Raw genomic sequence first — 14,610 nt, 5'->3', positions numbered from 1 at the left:
TAAAGGGCACAGGCACATTGTTGAAATGGGTTGCACAATTAGCGCTGAGGATAAAGCGGCTGTGGAGAGGAGTAAAATGATTGATCGGAACCTACGAGAAGATGGAGAGTTAGCATCCAGAGAAGTGAAACTACTGTTACTTGGTAAGAGCTGATTGTCTTAATTTAACCTACAAGGATTCTCTGGCCGTAGGCAATTTTTGATTGTGCCTGCATTTGCCTGTATAGTTGCAGTACTAGAACTACGTGCCACGATAAATTGTGAAGTTCCATCTGAAAGTCCGTCAATGTGAAGGATGCGGTTGTTTGGAGTTTGCAAAAATTCTCTTGATTTTTATACAGTTTCTCACATATACATTCCGTAATTATTTCAATAGTAGCTAGAAAACCTTTCTCTGTGTATCCCCTGACATGTTACAACTGCCAGTTTATGAAGAATTGGCTGTAGCTAACTGTTTAGGTGTCAGTTTGCTAAAATTTAGTAAAGTGGTCAAGGGAGGGGATAAGCTGTCAAAATATCGGTTACCTGCTTATTGGTCACCCTGGTCACGTAGTGACCTCAAATACATTACCGGTATGGCCTGTCTACACCCCTGTCCAGGATTGAGGATATTTGAAAGTTATTTTGAAACCAGAAATGAAACCTTTATGCATGGACGAGATGAAAACTGCCAAATTCCTCAGTGCAGTGGTGCCAAGGGGGCTGGTGGTGATGTGGTGTGTAGTCTCATTCTAGAGAATATGGTTGCCAATGGATCCACCCAGCCTCCACAAGGATGTGAATGGATCCCCTTGTGAATGCATTGCTGTCATCACAGGTTAATCTCTGAGGAGCACTGATTGTAGGAAGACACTTTACAAACAGTAGTGACACAACGATCCCAAATAGACTATTACATCAAATGGAAACAATCTTGTGGTTTGACAACATGGTGTAGAGGGGAAAGTGATTTTCCATTAACTGCCCCAGCTCCGATGCCTGTGTTAGAGCAAGAGAAAAAAACAATGGCCTTTGGCTGCCGCTCTCCACACCAAACCACAATGTTGGAAGCCTGAAAACATTTCCAAACATTATAATCCTGACCTCAAATGGTGATTTTCAAGTATCCATCAAACATTCTTGCAAAATGAGGCTTTCATTGTGGTTTTGCCCCCCCCCCCCCCCCCCCCCACACACACACACACACACACACACAAAAAGTGACCTGGAAAAGCCATATGCTTAAAGTAATTGTTATTCTTAATAAATAGCATGAAGCCATTAGGGCTGTTTATGAATGTGGGTGTATGTGGGAAGGTGGATAAGTTGATGACCATCCATCCATGTTCTCTCACACAACCAACTTCTTTTTGCAGTAATATATTTGAGTGATGAGATGATTCTGTATTTCATATGGAACAGTATTGTTATGTATATACGAGGCCTATATATATATATTGTATTTTTTTTAATCACTGAATCTTATAGTATGTTGGTATATGTAGTATTGAAGACCTGTTGCCCATTGGCCTGTTTGTCACATATACTATATGAATGTATGCATCTCTTAAAACAGCATTGTTTTAAACTACTTTAAAACAATGCTGGCATAACTAATTTTAATGGACATACAATTCCTTAATTGGAGTACATGCACAGAAGGAGACCATCAGAACAGTTTAACTGACAATTCAAACACGCCTTTCCTAATTCCTCTGATTGCACAGTAGATATATATGCTATCCAATCCTTCCAAAGTGTGAAATGGAAGTTAACCTAGGGTTAACCTGGATAACAACTCTTTTTCTGTCCCTCCTTTTTCTGTTCCTCTTTTTCTGTCCCTCTTTTTCTGTTTCTCTCTCATATCTATTTAGATACTGTTGTAAACTTTTTACATTCTACAAAACTTCAATATGTTTATCATATGCACCTCCCTGCCACAGTAAATTCTTTGTTTGTGCAAACTTACTTGGCGAATAAATCTGATTCTGATGTCCAGAATGTTTTCTATTCATGCAGCAGGAAGGAGTAGAAAGGTGGATGTGGGATGGTGGAATGTTTAGATTTCATACAGACCCCTGAATAAGCAGGTTCAGTTTTATTCCCTTTGTGCAGTCAGCCAGCACAACACAATACCATTGCGGTGTCTTAAAGGGTGATGGAAACCAACTTACTCTGCTGTGACAGTGTTCTTTTTGCAGACAGTTTTTCGTAGTGATGAAGGTACTTGGTTTATATGGACTTAGGTTAAAACTGTGTTTCTGAGATTGGCCTGCCAACATCGTTTAGAGACAAAAATGCATTTCCTCAAGCTTTGTTTTATACAATACTCATTGGAACCAAACATGCAGGATAGTATTTGGGTCTGTATTGCGTCATTTTGCATCCACAGCATTATAGTGCCATGCCATTCTACTAATCTTCTGAGCATGCTGGTGCTGAAGGAATGCCTACCTTTCTCAAACCAAGATATCACTTATAGTTGTTATAATTCAGTCGTGTAGACTCCATTCTCATTAATGTTAGCTTATCCAAGCCTAGCTCAATGTGCAGAATGTTTTACGTGATACTGGTGTCCATATCTCTTCCCATTTCCAACCCACACACCATGCTATAAAGATTAGCCAATGAGGAATCCAGGAGCAGTATGTACTTTTTCTTGCTCACACACCTTGGCCTGGTGCATCAGATACCTTTGCCAGGGAGGGTAAGTTCATATTGAATGTGCTGACTGTGCTTGCTTCATGCTAGTGCTATGATGCGTTCTGAGGGAGAGGGACAGAGGGAGTCAAGAGAGATGCAGGGAAAGAAGGAATACAAGCCTCTGCTAGAAGCTTCCGATGTGTAAGAAGCAAAAATTGCTTTTTTTCCCTTCCCCCCTATTGTTTTTAAATGTTATTGTGGACAATTCTGTAAACAGAGAGCTTGTCTTTCAGGTGCAGGAGAATCCGGGAAAAGCACAATCGTGAAACAGATGAAGTAAGTTCACTTGTGGCAGCATGTTGGCAGCATTTTACATTCTATCAAGCTCACACACAAACATGTGACTGTCCCCGTATCTGGGATAACTGTGTCACACGCATGCCACTAAATCTGTTCCAAGTTCAGCTCTCTTGTTTGAGAGCCTAATGGTGCAGGAATGATTGCTACATCTCTGTTCAAAGTGCTGTAGAGGCAGAGATATGGCCTCATTTGGCGCCACTCAGGCAGAGAAGGAAGCTCCTCTTTTACATAACAGGCTACACAATGGCCACAAAGGCCAGCCATAGCCTGGCAGGGCCTGAATAGACTCCCCCGGATTCCCACATTAAGCGTGCACATTCACCGATGCGTAAACTACCTACACTATTAACAGACCGTTTGTTTTCTAAATCACCTCGTCCCAGATGAGCAAACAAAACAAAATGTGTTCAATTTGTCAGAAACAAGAATGATTCCTCAGTGTTATACTGTTGGTTTCCTTAGGATTAACATTTTTCATACTAACTTTGTTTCCACTTAGAATCATTCATGAAGATGGCTACTCAGAAGATGAGTGTAAGCAGTATAAAGTGGTGGTCTACAGTAATACAATTCAGTCCATCATAGCCATCATCAGAGCCATGGGGCGCCTAAAGATCGACTTTGGAGATTCTATACGAACGGTATGTTTATGTTGCAGTATCAGCCTGTCTTTCATGAATGGCCTATGACAATTTCTTTAACAGTGACACAACTTGTTTTGAACAAGCAAAGTTTCAGTCTATAAGTCTGAAATGCAGCAGAGTCAGAGTTAGCCACAGAGTCGCACGACTGCTAAGTTGTCTAACGAATGAGAAATGTCTGTCGCCAGGACGATGCCCGTCAGCTATTTGCCCTCGCTAGCTCGACAGAGGAGGGAGTGATGTCTGCAGAGCTGACCGGCCTGATCCAGAGATTGTGGATGGACGGTGGGGTCCAGGCCTGCTTCATCCGATCCAGGGAGTACCAACTCAACGACTCTGCCTCATAGTAAGAGCTCACTAGTGCCTCGTTGACACGTGGCCTACCCTCCACGCTAGTAACAACAGAATCAGTATATATACTTTTTTTATTTCTTCATGTCAACATATATTACATTTTGAGTTAATTTGGTTAAAGGAAGAAATACATTAAAAAAAACTCACAAATTGAATGTGTGAGCTTTAGTACATATGCGTGGAGATGTTATTGAGAGGTTATTGACTGAAACTATGTACAATTGGGTATCGGAAACCTGGGCCAAAAATGTATGTGTATTTTGTCCAAGTGGAGTATTGAATCTTGTGAAAATGGTGAAGTTGTGGCTAACTTTGGCATCTATTTTTCACATACCATGATGAAAGTAGGTTAGAATGAAGGTCATTTCTTTATTTTGGAAACACAGGCCTTGTCTTCCTTGTAGGTACAATCTGTCGACACTCCTAGTCTAGAGAAAACTATGGAGTCAGTCAGGGCATACAGTACACTCTGTTTTCACTCAACCTCACCAGAGGCCAATGTTTATCATCCATCAAAATAAGAGCCCATATTTAGCATCACTTATCATCACTTCTCACATAATCCTCCCTCTCTGCTATCTGTTTTTAAAGATAATGTCTGCTAATGTCCTCAAGCTCATCAGACCAGATTGTCTTGAGGTTATCCTACTCAATGTTATGTCTTTGCATAATTAGTGGGTCAAGGAGTTTATCCTGTGTTTTGCTTTCACCATTGGCGTTTCCATGAATTTGGTGAGTCATAAACTGTCAACTTCCTACTGTGAGAGACTGTGGTTTGATTAAAACCTCCGACCTCGTGTGTCTGTCTGTGTCCCGCCCCCCCCCCCCCCCCCAGCTATCTGAATGACCTGGATAGGATCTCCCAGCAGAGCTATGTGCCCACCCAGCAGGATGTCTTGCGGACCCGCGTTAAGACCACCGGCATTGTAGAGACCCACTTCACCTTCAAAGACCTGTACTTCAAGTCAGTACACCGTCTACTCACCTTTCTCCTAGTCAATACAAGTGAGCCTTTGGTGGCGTCATACTAGTTTGGTTATCATTAGGCCCTTCTGGCATTCTGCATAGGCTTCGTATCCTTTTTTCAATATTCAATAATCAGTAAACAAAAAACAGAATTCATTAGTGCTCCAGATCTTGGTCTTGGTTTTGTGTGGTTTAGATATTATTAATCCTTGAAAACCAATAATAATTACCAAAAAAAATTACGACAGGATGTTTGACGTGGGTGGCCAGCGTTCTGAGAGGAAAAAGTGGATCCACTGTTTTGAGGGCGTCACTGCAATCATCTTCTGTGTGGCCCTCAGTGACTACGACCTTGTCTTAGCTGAAGACGAGGAGATGGTGAGGAGAAGCCTCTTTCACACTGTCCTGTCCGTATTTTATAAAGATGCATACAATTAGGGGTGGGAATCTGTTGGTACCTCACGATTGTATGTGACAACAGTCTTGATTCTTGTCGTTTCGTTCATCCCACAGAACCGTATGCACGAGAGCATGAAGCTCTTTGACTCCATCTGCAACAACAAGTGGTTTACAGACACGTCTATCATCCTATTCCTCAACAAGAAGGACCTGTTTGAGGAGAAGATCTGCCGGAGTTCCCTCACCATCTGCTACCCAGAGTACTCAGGCAGGACACAATGACCCTCCTGACACCCACAACCAAATTAGAGGCCTTATGAAGTCTTCATAAACCTTTCATAACAGAGAGTCATCACATTATTTATTCACAAATGTTGTGTGACATTTGGATGGAAAACGTGGTTAAACACTTTGCATATTGTAGCATAAATTACCTTCAGTTTCGAAGCATGGGTTTATGAAAGCCATATAAGGCCGTATGTTGTTTTTGTGCCTGTTACATTTACACATTCTCGCTGATATTAGCTGTTGTGGATAACCATATGCTGCTAAATAATTTACTCATGCGTTATGGAGGTTAAGTCAAAATAGAAGCTTTAAATATTCATGTTACTTCCCTGTTGTATTAAAGGTTTTTCAAAGCATGTCACTTTGAATAACCCAGACCTTTCTCTTGTTCCTGATGGGGTTTGACACCTACACTTATTTTTGGACCTGAAACTCAGGGGGAGTCATAGCATTCAGTACAAGAAAGGTTTGTTTTGATATACAGGCATACTGGAAAATATGTTCATTATTCAGCAGCAGCAGCCTTGCATTTGAGGGACAGTATATAGTCACAATATACAGCAGTAATTGATTTGTCTTGTATTTTCGCCATATTTACTTTAACCTTGTGTGTAATCTGAAAGGACTTTAACAGTGCTGTGATTAAACCAGTGACTTCCAAGCGGCTTTCCAAAATGACTTGGCTTCTACCCTCTGTCTCTAACAGCCTTTCCCACTTGCTCTCTTGCCCATTGCTTCAGGTGCAAGCACATATGAGGAGGCAGCGGCCTACATCCAGTGCCGGTTTGAGGACCTGAACAGACAGAAGGACACCAAGGAGATCTACACCCACTTCACCTGCGCCACCGACACCAAGAACGTGCAGTTTGTCTTTGACGCCGTCACTGACGTCATCATTAAGATCAATCTGAAGGAGTGTGGCCTCTGCTGAGGTGCTAGGACCAGCAGGTCAGACACTTTGACATAAAACAGTCAGATATCTAGAATTAAGATCCATGTTAATGTAATCTAAGTAATCTCCCCTCTTCATTTTCAGTGTAGGTTTGGTGTGGAGACCTGGGAATCCAGGCTGAGAAATGACCCTGGGAAGTCTGCAGTAAATGATCTGGAAAGTAGGGATCAGAGTGTTGGCATTGCCATGCTGCACACAGGACCGGAATACTGACAATTTCCTCTTAAACTTTTCCTTTTTTTCACAATTTTTCCTGACAGTGGTTCATAGTCTTGGCGAACACTAAGCGGGGCAAATCTGTTGGAGAAACTAGTAAAGCACTCACAGTGAGTTGGTTTGGAGCCTTGATGTGTTCATGGCTGTGGTGCCAGTAACAAATTAAATGCTGATTATTTTCATCCCAGTGCTCAAGTCTGCAGATTGTCACACTTCTATACACAAGGACCAAAAACAGGAGGCTGATCATTACACTGATGATCTCTATACCATGACAAGTTTGTGGATGTTTTGCACCAATATGATGCTTGTACTTGATAATTATTGTCCTTTAAAAGCCTTTATAAAGTATTTATAGATTAATGTTTGTACAGTTATTTATACAGTAAATGGTATAAATAATCCCTATACATTATTAGTAAATATTATTGGGGTAGCCAGCTGATCAAATGGTGCTTTCGTGTCCCCACAAACTTGACCAATATCTACTATCTTTTTACAAATCCATTCGTTTGTATTAAGGGAGTTAGTTTCATACTTTCATAAATGGCTTATAATGGATAGTGATTATAAAGTGTTTAACCGAAGTATGTTTTATGATTTCTTCAGTGGTTGGGATTCCAACTCGCAATGTATTTTTTTAAATACCCAATCAGACCATGTCTAAAGATGGGACCCTTGGTTTTAGATGTCTTTACAATTTTAGAATGCACTTGAAAATAACAGTTGTGTGAATGCTATAATTTATGTATTGATCGGAAATTAATGTAATTAATTTTATGTACATTAGTTTTAACCTGTTAGGTGTGAGATTTTAAAGTGGATTTATGAATTCAGTCATCTTTTCCCCATGAGGTTTTCTCCTTGCTATTTACAATTAGAAAAGGGCCACATTTGTACAGAACACTATTTTTATAATTTGGGTGCAATGCTCACTATATAGCACAATTTTGTGTGGAAAACTTTAAGATCTGTGTGGATGAATGTGAATATTCCCTCAACACTTTAGATGAATCTAGCCGTAGGAAATGGTTTGATAGTCACTGCTTCATATTTGAGAAATAGATTTGTTTTACAAAGAGGATTTTTACAATAGGAGTCATTGTGATCATGTTTCAAGGCTCATAGCCCATAAAATACCATGCCTACATGTTCAAAATAATGTTGCCAAGTAGCCTCCCAAAAATGTGATAACACTAACATGACTTCCTTTTCAGATGCAAACTTTGCATTCCTGCAGATGATATTCAGCTTAATTTGACTTTGCACAGATTGGATTGTTCATCTAACACTATTAAATGATGGCACAAAGATCTTAGCTCTTCCATCATTTGTTCCTGTCCCTCTCACAGCAACCAAATCACCAGTGGAAATATCCCTGTTTTGTGATCCCTGTGTTCCCACTCAGCTCCAACCTTTTGGTCTGGACCCACAGCAAGGTAAAGCCCTCTCACCCAAATGGAGTAGACGAGCAGGTCATGCAGAATAGGAACAGTAGTAAAGGCCTCTGGGACGCAACTTCCTGTTTCAACTGCACTCCCAGCTCTGTCCCATCCACACTGGTCTGGACCCCACAGAAATACACTACTGAAAGATAGTCTATGGACTTGTGTTGCATGCAACCTCTGCAATCTTGTTCCCCCTCTATTTAACAGTGTTAACAGCGTGGTCAGTAAGGTTCAGTGTCTGTTTGAGCTACTCTGAAATGATAAACAGGAGTGGAGTTAATGCATCTTTTATTTCACGGCTCTACGATTCACAAGGAAAGACTTAACAGATTTACAGATTCCAGCTTCTTAACAAAGCGACATTTCAAAATATAGGGATTTATCTACTCTTATTTACAAAGTATCTAATTTACCTACCATGTTTGATCCTTTAAAAAGTAGTGTTTACATTAAATGTTAGATTGTGTAATGCAACACATTCCAACTATTAGAATAGATATACATATACAGTTTTGTTTGGAATCTGAACATATGTACTTGGAATATCTGTGATACCTATTTAGCAACTTTTAACAAGTTAAGAAAGTGATACCACAGAGACTACTGTACTTCAGACAAGAAACAATGCTGTAATGTTGCTATTCAAAGTAATAACTTTCCCTTGTCAGGATTCGACAGGTTTTAGATTTCTGTCAGCACAGTTGTCAAAGCAATCTTTTAAAAAGTGTCAGGATCTGCGATGCCACTATTCCCTTTTTCATACCAGCAGTTTCAGAGGTTAAATACAATGCATACCATGATTAAAATGCTGTCTCAAATGCCTCACTATAAAAACCTCCAAATGTATAGCTTTTCTTAAAAAAATTGACTGCATGACCATAAGGGTATTGGGACTTGTTGGTTGGTGTTTCAATCCAGTTGGACATTGAATGCACTGTGTAGCAGGGTCATACATGAGAATGACGTGAAAGGAGTATCGGGGACCCAGGGCCTCTCGTGGGATCAACAACATTGATGTAGCAGCCAGACATCCTGGTACTTCTCTCTGTGCTCCCACACCGGTACAGCTCCCAAACAATGCCAATGAGTCAGGTGAAGGGTTAAGGAAGGGAAAGATATTCTAGAGTAAAACAAAAGATAAAAGTTACTTTACAATTTATTTTAATTATATATATATATATATATATATATATATATATATATATATATATATATATATATATATATATATATATATATATATATATATAATTTTATTTATTTTGATTCTGCATATATTTCTTTAATTCCTCTGGAATGTTTTGGGGGAATTTGTTGTTGAATGGTTTCATTCAAACATTTAACCAATTTAGAGCATTATTACACTGCAGGAAATATTTGTGTAATTCACTGCGATTTCCTCCAACTCATTTTAATGAAAATTCTTCGTATAGTTGTAAGTCTTCTATACATGATAGTAGGTAGAGACAGAACCATATAGTTGAATCAATGTTTAATTATTACAATGTTAGATGACATCCACCTCACCCTTAGCTGCCCCAAAGGGTCTCAATAGACTGTGTAGTACGAGCAATGTGAGGTTTGTAGCTTAGACCACATATTGTTGCTTGGCAACTTAGGGGACCAGACATTATAATGCAGAATGTGTTTTTTGTTGAATTGCCATCGGTCTGCACCTTGATCTGGCCACAGCTGAGCCTCATTACACTAAACCCCAGGATACTGTAGAGGTCACCACTCACTGGTGTTCTGTGGGATGAGCATACCTTTTTTCATTTCTCAAGCCGCTCAGAAAAGGCCACAATCCTTTAGGTTTTTGATGATGACGTCTGTCACGGCTCCAAACACAGTATCGATGTTCTTTGTGTCCGTGGCACAGGTCATGTGGGTGTAGATTTCTTTAACACCCTTTTTCATGTTCAGCTCCTCAAACTGTGACTTGATGTAGTTGCAGGCATCGTCATATGTGTTTGGCCCTGTAACAGACGAAAGGGTCACATAAGGTCATTTGATTCTGTCGTTCTGAATGTTGTGTTTATAGAACACAATTTTTTGTGTAAGGATGATTTAATTATGGAAGAGTACTGGGTAAGTAGAAACACTGTTACTGTGTTTACTGCATTTTGTCTACTTCTTTCCTGTGGTTGAAGCTGTATTTCACTCACCATCATAGTCTGGGAAGCAGACGCTGAGGTGGACCTTCTTGATCTTTTCCTCAAAGATATCCTTCTTGTTGAGGAAAAGCACAATGGAGGTTGCGTCAAAGAACCTGTGGTTGCAGATACTGTTGAACAGATGGAGAGACTCGTGCAGGCGGTTCTGAAAAGACACAAAAAAAAGGTTTCAATTACTTCGTTCACTTATTTCCATAGATCAGTGAGGCACAATGTTCATCCCAACTCACCACTTCCTCGTCCTCTACCAGCACCATGTCATATGCACTGATGGCTGAACAGAAGATGATGCAGGTCACACCCTCGAAACAATGGATCCACTTCTTCCTCTCTGATCGATGGCCACCGACATCGAACATCCTGTCCATCAGATATACCCAGCACAGGAGTTAGCGGAAAGTGACATAAAACAAATAACACTCATATTAGGCCTTGTCAATATGAAATGATACAAGCACAAAAGGGGTGGAGACTCACCTGAAGTGCACCTCTTTGCAGGAAAAAACCTCCTCATTAATACCAGTGGTCTCGACTCGAGATCGCAGCACATCCTGTTCAGTGGGCAGGTAATCAGGCTTTGTGATCCGGTCCAGCGCAGCAAGGTAGCTGTGGAAGACATGACGTTATTTATTGGCTAACTTTTTTTTTTTTTTACAAAATAGATACAGTACATGATTCTGTAGAAGTGTGGTGTGTAAAGCAGTTTGTATTGGGACAGATGACCTGGTCAGGTGTATTCACTCACTAGGATGCAGAGTCAATCAGCTGATATTCAACAGCTCTCTCAAAGGAGGCCTGCACACCAGGGTCCTTCCACAGCCTCTTGATGATATCAGCCAGCTCAGTGGGCATGCTTCCTTCTTCAATGGAGTCTGACAGGTTATGCAGCTTCTGGCCGTCATCCTGCATCCCAAACAGACCAATGTTAATCTCTCAGCAAGTCACTCCAGCAATCCTATTGCAGTTCTATCATCAACTCTAGATCAACTCTGAACCGGCAACCCTCTGGTTAATAGCCCGATTCCCTAACCGCTCAGCCATCTGACCCCACTTGATGTGGCTTTTATGTTTGAAGAGTGTTTACTTTAGATGTTCTACATGTTTCTATGAGGCTTTTCTCTGCAGTAAGGGTTGGTGTGTGGCTAGGCCCGTACTCACAGTTGCAGATGGTGATCCGAACTCGATGCCCAACATCTCCATGCCTCTGATGATGGCCAGAGCAGATTGCAGGATGTTGCCATAGATGATGCTTCGAAACATCAATTTTTCTTCTTTCGTATAACCACCTTGATGAAGAATCCTTCAGAGGAAGAGATGGGGATCATGTACATTAACAGGTTAAAGGTTTTTCATTAGTAAGAAAGTACCAAAATACTATTACAAATTTGTGGGAAGAATTTACCAGAAAAGGCTAGGGCAGATACTCGGAGTTTTCTGTAACTCAGACTGAGTCACACACAGTATTGTATACTGAACTGTATATTATTAACACTGTCACCTAGTGGCTTGTTTACAACAGGCAAACATCTGGCAAACAGATGAAGGAACATGCTGATAAATTACTGTAAACTGAAATTGGCCCAAACCTTTGCAATACACTTCTCAGCAAATGCAACCGCTCAGAGTAGCATTAAAGCTCAGAGTTGTGTGAGCATTTGGATGATATATCCAACAATCAGGACATTGCATATCAAATAGTTGATGTCTCACCCCTGTGTGGCCTACAGTACATACAGCATGGTACATATTCAGTCAGACCCTTAAGATTAAATTTTGCTAAGCATTTTACTTACTTCATTTGCTTCACAATGGTGCTTTTCCCTGCCTGACCAGCACCTGAAAGAGAACATAAACAATGTAAATGAGAGACTTTTCTACAAATAGATGGTGCCCAGTCAATGTCTGGACTGTGGACAAACAGAGTTTACTGTAACGCAATCAGCTTAACGAACGTGAAAACCTTTTTGACTCACTTCCTCTAGATGTTTTCCTGGCTTTAGCCAACCTACCCTCTACAATCCTACTCTGCATTTTGAATATCGACAAGACAATCCCGAGGTATGAAGGTAAAAGCGACTCTGCCGTTAAAGCTGGTTAATCCTGCCTTGCAATTGTTTTTTCCCCTCTGCATTAGCACTGGTATTCTGTCTTGACCTTTCTCCAAGGACTTGCATGTGCTAGGGACCAGAGTGGGTTCCCGATTCTCCTCTGTTTCTGACAACTGTGCTGACAGAAATCTAAAACCTGTTGAATCCTGACAAGGGAAAATTATTACTTTGAATAGCAACATTACAGCATTGTTTCTTGTCTGAAGTAGAGTAGTCTCTGTGGTCTTACTTTCTTAAATTATTATTTCTGTGTTTGATAAATAGGCCTTGTTCTACTTCCTCTCTCATCTTGTTGATTGTGAGACTACTACTTACTGTACCATTGTCATGCACATCACCACTTAAATGATGGGTTTACTTTACTTTTCCTCTCCTTACTCACAATCTTGTTTTTGCTGAACTTCAATATAACTATGTTAAAATTACAGTCATTTTACGAGTAATAGCGTGCATGTTTTGAGAGATGAGTAGGAGTCTATTATGATTTCTGTCACAGAGGAACCAAACAAGAGCTTACAATGGATCTGTACTAAATCAGTTAGCGTAATCGGATTGCTGTACCATCGCCTATTTCCAGTGCTTTAGTCAGACTTAAGGTTGTAACATTTTAAGTGTAGATGTCCAAGAAGTCAAAGATGTATCAACACATTGGCCAATGATCATGCATCATTGGTCAATGAGGAACTGAAAGACAATTTGGTACTGTAATTATGTAACTAACAACACACTGTTGTGTTGTTTTATAGATGTGAGTGACCATGCCATATAGAACAGTTGCTCTTGTTAGAGACTATGCTAATATCTCTTGCCTGACTGCATTCATAACTGCATTAATACTTTGTTTGCCTACATTATCACTGTCTACAAGCTGTATACATTTTTAAATGAGGCTAAACAAAAATCAAGGTTTATGCACCTGATGGTTCAGGACTTTACTTTCTACATAATGCAATTTACACATATGTTTCTGTGAGGCGTTTGCTTTCAAAGTGATTCAGTTGTTGGAGGGATTACAGGACTTGCTTGTCAATTGCATCTGGCACTTCCAAGTGATGAGAAACCCACGTCCACTTCCTCACCTATTTCCCTCTGTTATAAACCCAATATCCTGTTTAACTCAAATGAATTAGTCCCCCAAATTATTTTTAACTTTTCTGGTCTCGATTTATCTTGCCTGTAAAACATTGTTTAACCTATTTCCTGTTGAGAATAATCAACAAAACTAAAGAGCATCTTGTAATCCTGCTGGCAAATCGCTCCTGAGAAACTTTGCTTCTGGCCTTGAGCATCTTGGTTTTGGGGCTTTGTTTTCTAACAGAAAAAGACCATTCTTTTACTTTTACCGTTGTCCAAGAAGTTGTCCATCAAGATTTTGCCATTTATTTTCTATTTTCCAAGTTTGCCTAAAATATTACTTTGAGTTCAAAGATCTTTAATCTTTTCTTCTTTACTTTGAACACGGTTTTTCTTTTTTTTTCCTCAGGTGTGAAAAAGTGCCTGAAAAGGCCACAACAGCTATATCTGATATCTGGGGAGTGTGTACACTTACCAAGCATTAATAGCTTGAAGGTCTTAGAATCCTTATCAGCATCATCCTGGAGTTGCCTTTCCAACTCCTTGGACTTCTTTGCCAATTCCTTGTCCTCTGCACTGCCCATTTCTTCCTCCTCGTCCAAATCAAGGTCCTCGAGGTAAGACATTTTGACGATTCTCCGAGCTTAGCTTACAGAGAAATGGTTTGCAGACACTATTCGTGCTGCAAATAAGTTTCCGAGTGGAAGGGGATTGCCCGCCTGGGAGGTGCTTGCGCGTTCTTGGTGTCTTCAAATTCTCACACACTAAGATGATCAGGTAGTCACTTCTTAAGGGTAAAGACGTAGTAGTGTCCGGTCTTTGTTCAGATGCAGGATGCTCTCTCTAATTCCCCCCTCCTTAAACCCCTATGTCTTAGCTTGGGGATTTCAGTGCCCTTTCCTGGTTGGCTAGCCATTCCAATTAGGGTAATAAGAGCATAAGAGAAGGTTGTAAAAAAGGAAAAGAAGACACACCCATTTTTGTCTTAATTTGATCTGTTGTATTGGA

General features: G+C 40.3%; 2 protein-coding genes across 2 annotated transcripts; one reads left to right on the top strand and one right to left on the bottom strand.

The window, feature by feature from the left end:
- The first annotated feature begins 25 nt into the window (after positions 1 to 25).
- Positions 26 to 6,978, top strand: gnai3 (guanine nucleotide binding protein (G protein), alpha inhibiting activity polypeptide 3). Its single transcript, XM_067240690.1, has 9 exons — positions 26 to 143; positions 2,916 to 2,958; positions 3,482 to 3,623; positions 3,812 to 3,969; positions 4,813 to 4,941; positions 5,192 to 5,321; positions 5,457 to 5,610; positions 6,371 to 6,578; positions 6,667 to 6,978. The coding sequence occupies exons 1-8, from the start codon at positions 26 to 28 to the stop codon at positions 6,559 to 6,561; spliced, it is 1,065 nt and encodes a 354-aa protein (XP_067096791.1). The 3' UTR covers positions 6,562 to 6,578; positions 6,667 to 6,978.
- A 3,056-nt stretch (positions 6,979 to 10,034) lies between these two features.
- gnat2 (guanine nucleotide binding protein (G protein), alpha transducing activity polypeptide 2) lies at positions 10,035 to 14,228 on the bottom strand. The gene is made up of 8 exons (XM_067240847.1): positions 14,078 to 14,228; positions 12,214 to 12,256; positions 11,579 to 11,720; positions 11,166 to 11,323; positions 10,898 to 11,026; positions 10,651 to 10,780; positions 10,412 to 10,565; positions 10,035 to 10,222 (listed from the first exon to the last, which is right to left on the bottom strand). The coding sequence occupies exons 1-8, from the start codon at positions 14,226 to 14,228 to the stop codon at positions 10,035 to 10,037; spliced, it is 1,095 nt and encodes a 364-aa protein (XP_067096948.1).
- Between the last annotated feature and the right edge of the window lie 382 nt (positions 14,229 to 14,610).

Source organism: Osmerus mordax, chromosome 7, assembly GCF_038355195.1.
Source record: "Osmerus mordax isolate fOsmMor3 chromosome 7, fOsmMor3.pri, whole genome shotgun sequence".
NCBI lineage: Eukaryota > Metazoa > Chordata > Actinopteri > Osmeriformes > Osmeridae > Osmerus > Osmerus mordax.
Note: the sequence above shows the minus strand (reverse complement) of the source record. Positions and strands in the feature narration are given on the sequence as shown.

What these genes read in the sequence shown, in the direction of transcription:
- gnai3 (XM_067240690.1), top strand. Translation starts at nt 26, where the DNA reads ATGGGTTGCACAATTAGCGCTGAGGATAAAGCGGCTGTGGAGAGGAGT. An exon ending in CTCAACGACTCTGCCTCATA is followed by an intron (nt 3,970 to 4,812) that starts GTAAGAGCTCAC and finishes CCCCCCCCCCAG; the next exon opens with CTATCTGAATGACCTGGATA. An exon ending in CTGCTACCCAGAGTACTCAG is followed by an intron (nt 5,611 to 6,370) that starts GCAGGACACAAT and finishes CCATTGCTTCAG; the next exon opens with GTGCAAGCACATATGAGGAG.
- gnat2 (XM_067240847.1), bottom strand. Translation starts at nt 14,228, where the DNA reads ATGTCTTACCTCGAGGACCTTGATTTGGACGAGGAGGAAGAAATGGGC. An exon ending in CTGATTGACTCTGCATCCTA is followed by an intron (nt 11,027 to 11,165) that starts GTGAGTGAATAC and finishes TGTCTTCCACAG; the next exon opens with CTACCTTGCTGCGCTGGACC. An exon ending in CTGCTTCCCAGACTATGATG is followed by an intron (nt 10,223 to 10,411) that starts GTGAGTGAAATA and finishes CGTCTGTTACAG; the next exon opens with GGCCAAACACATATGACGAT.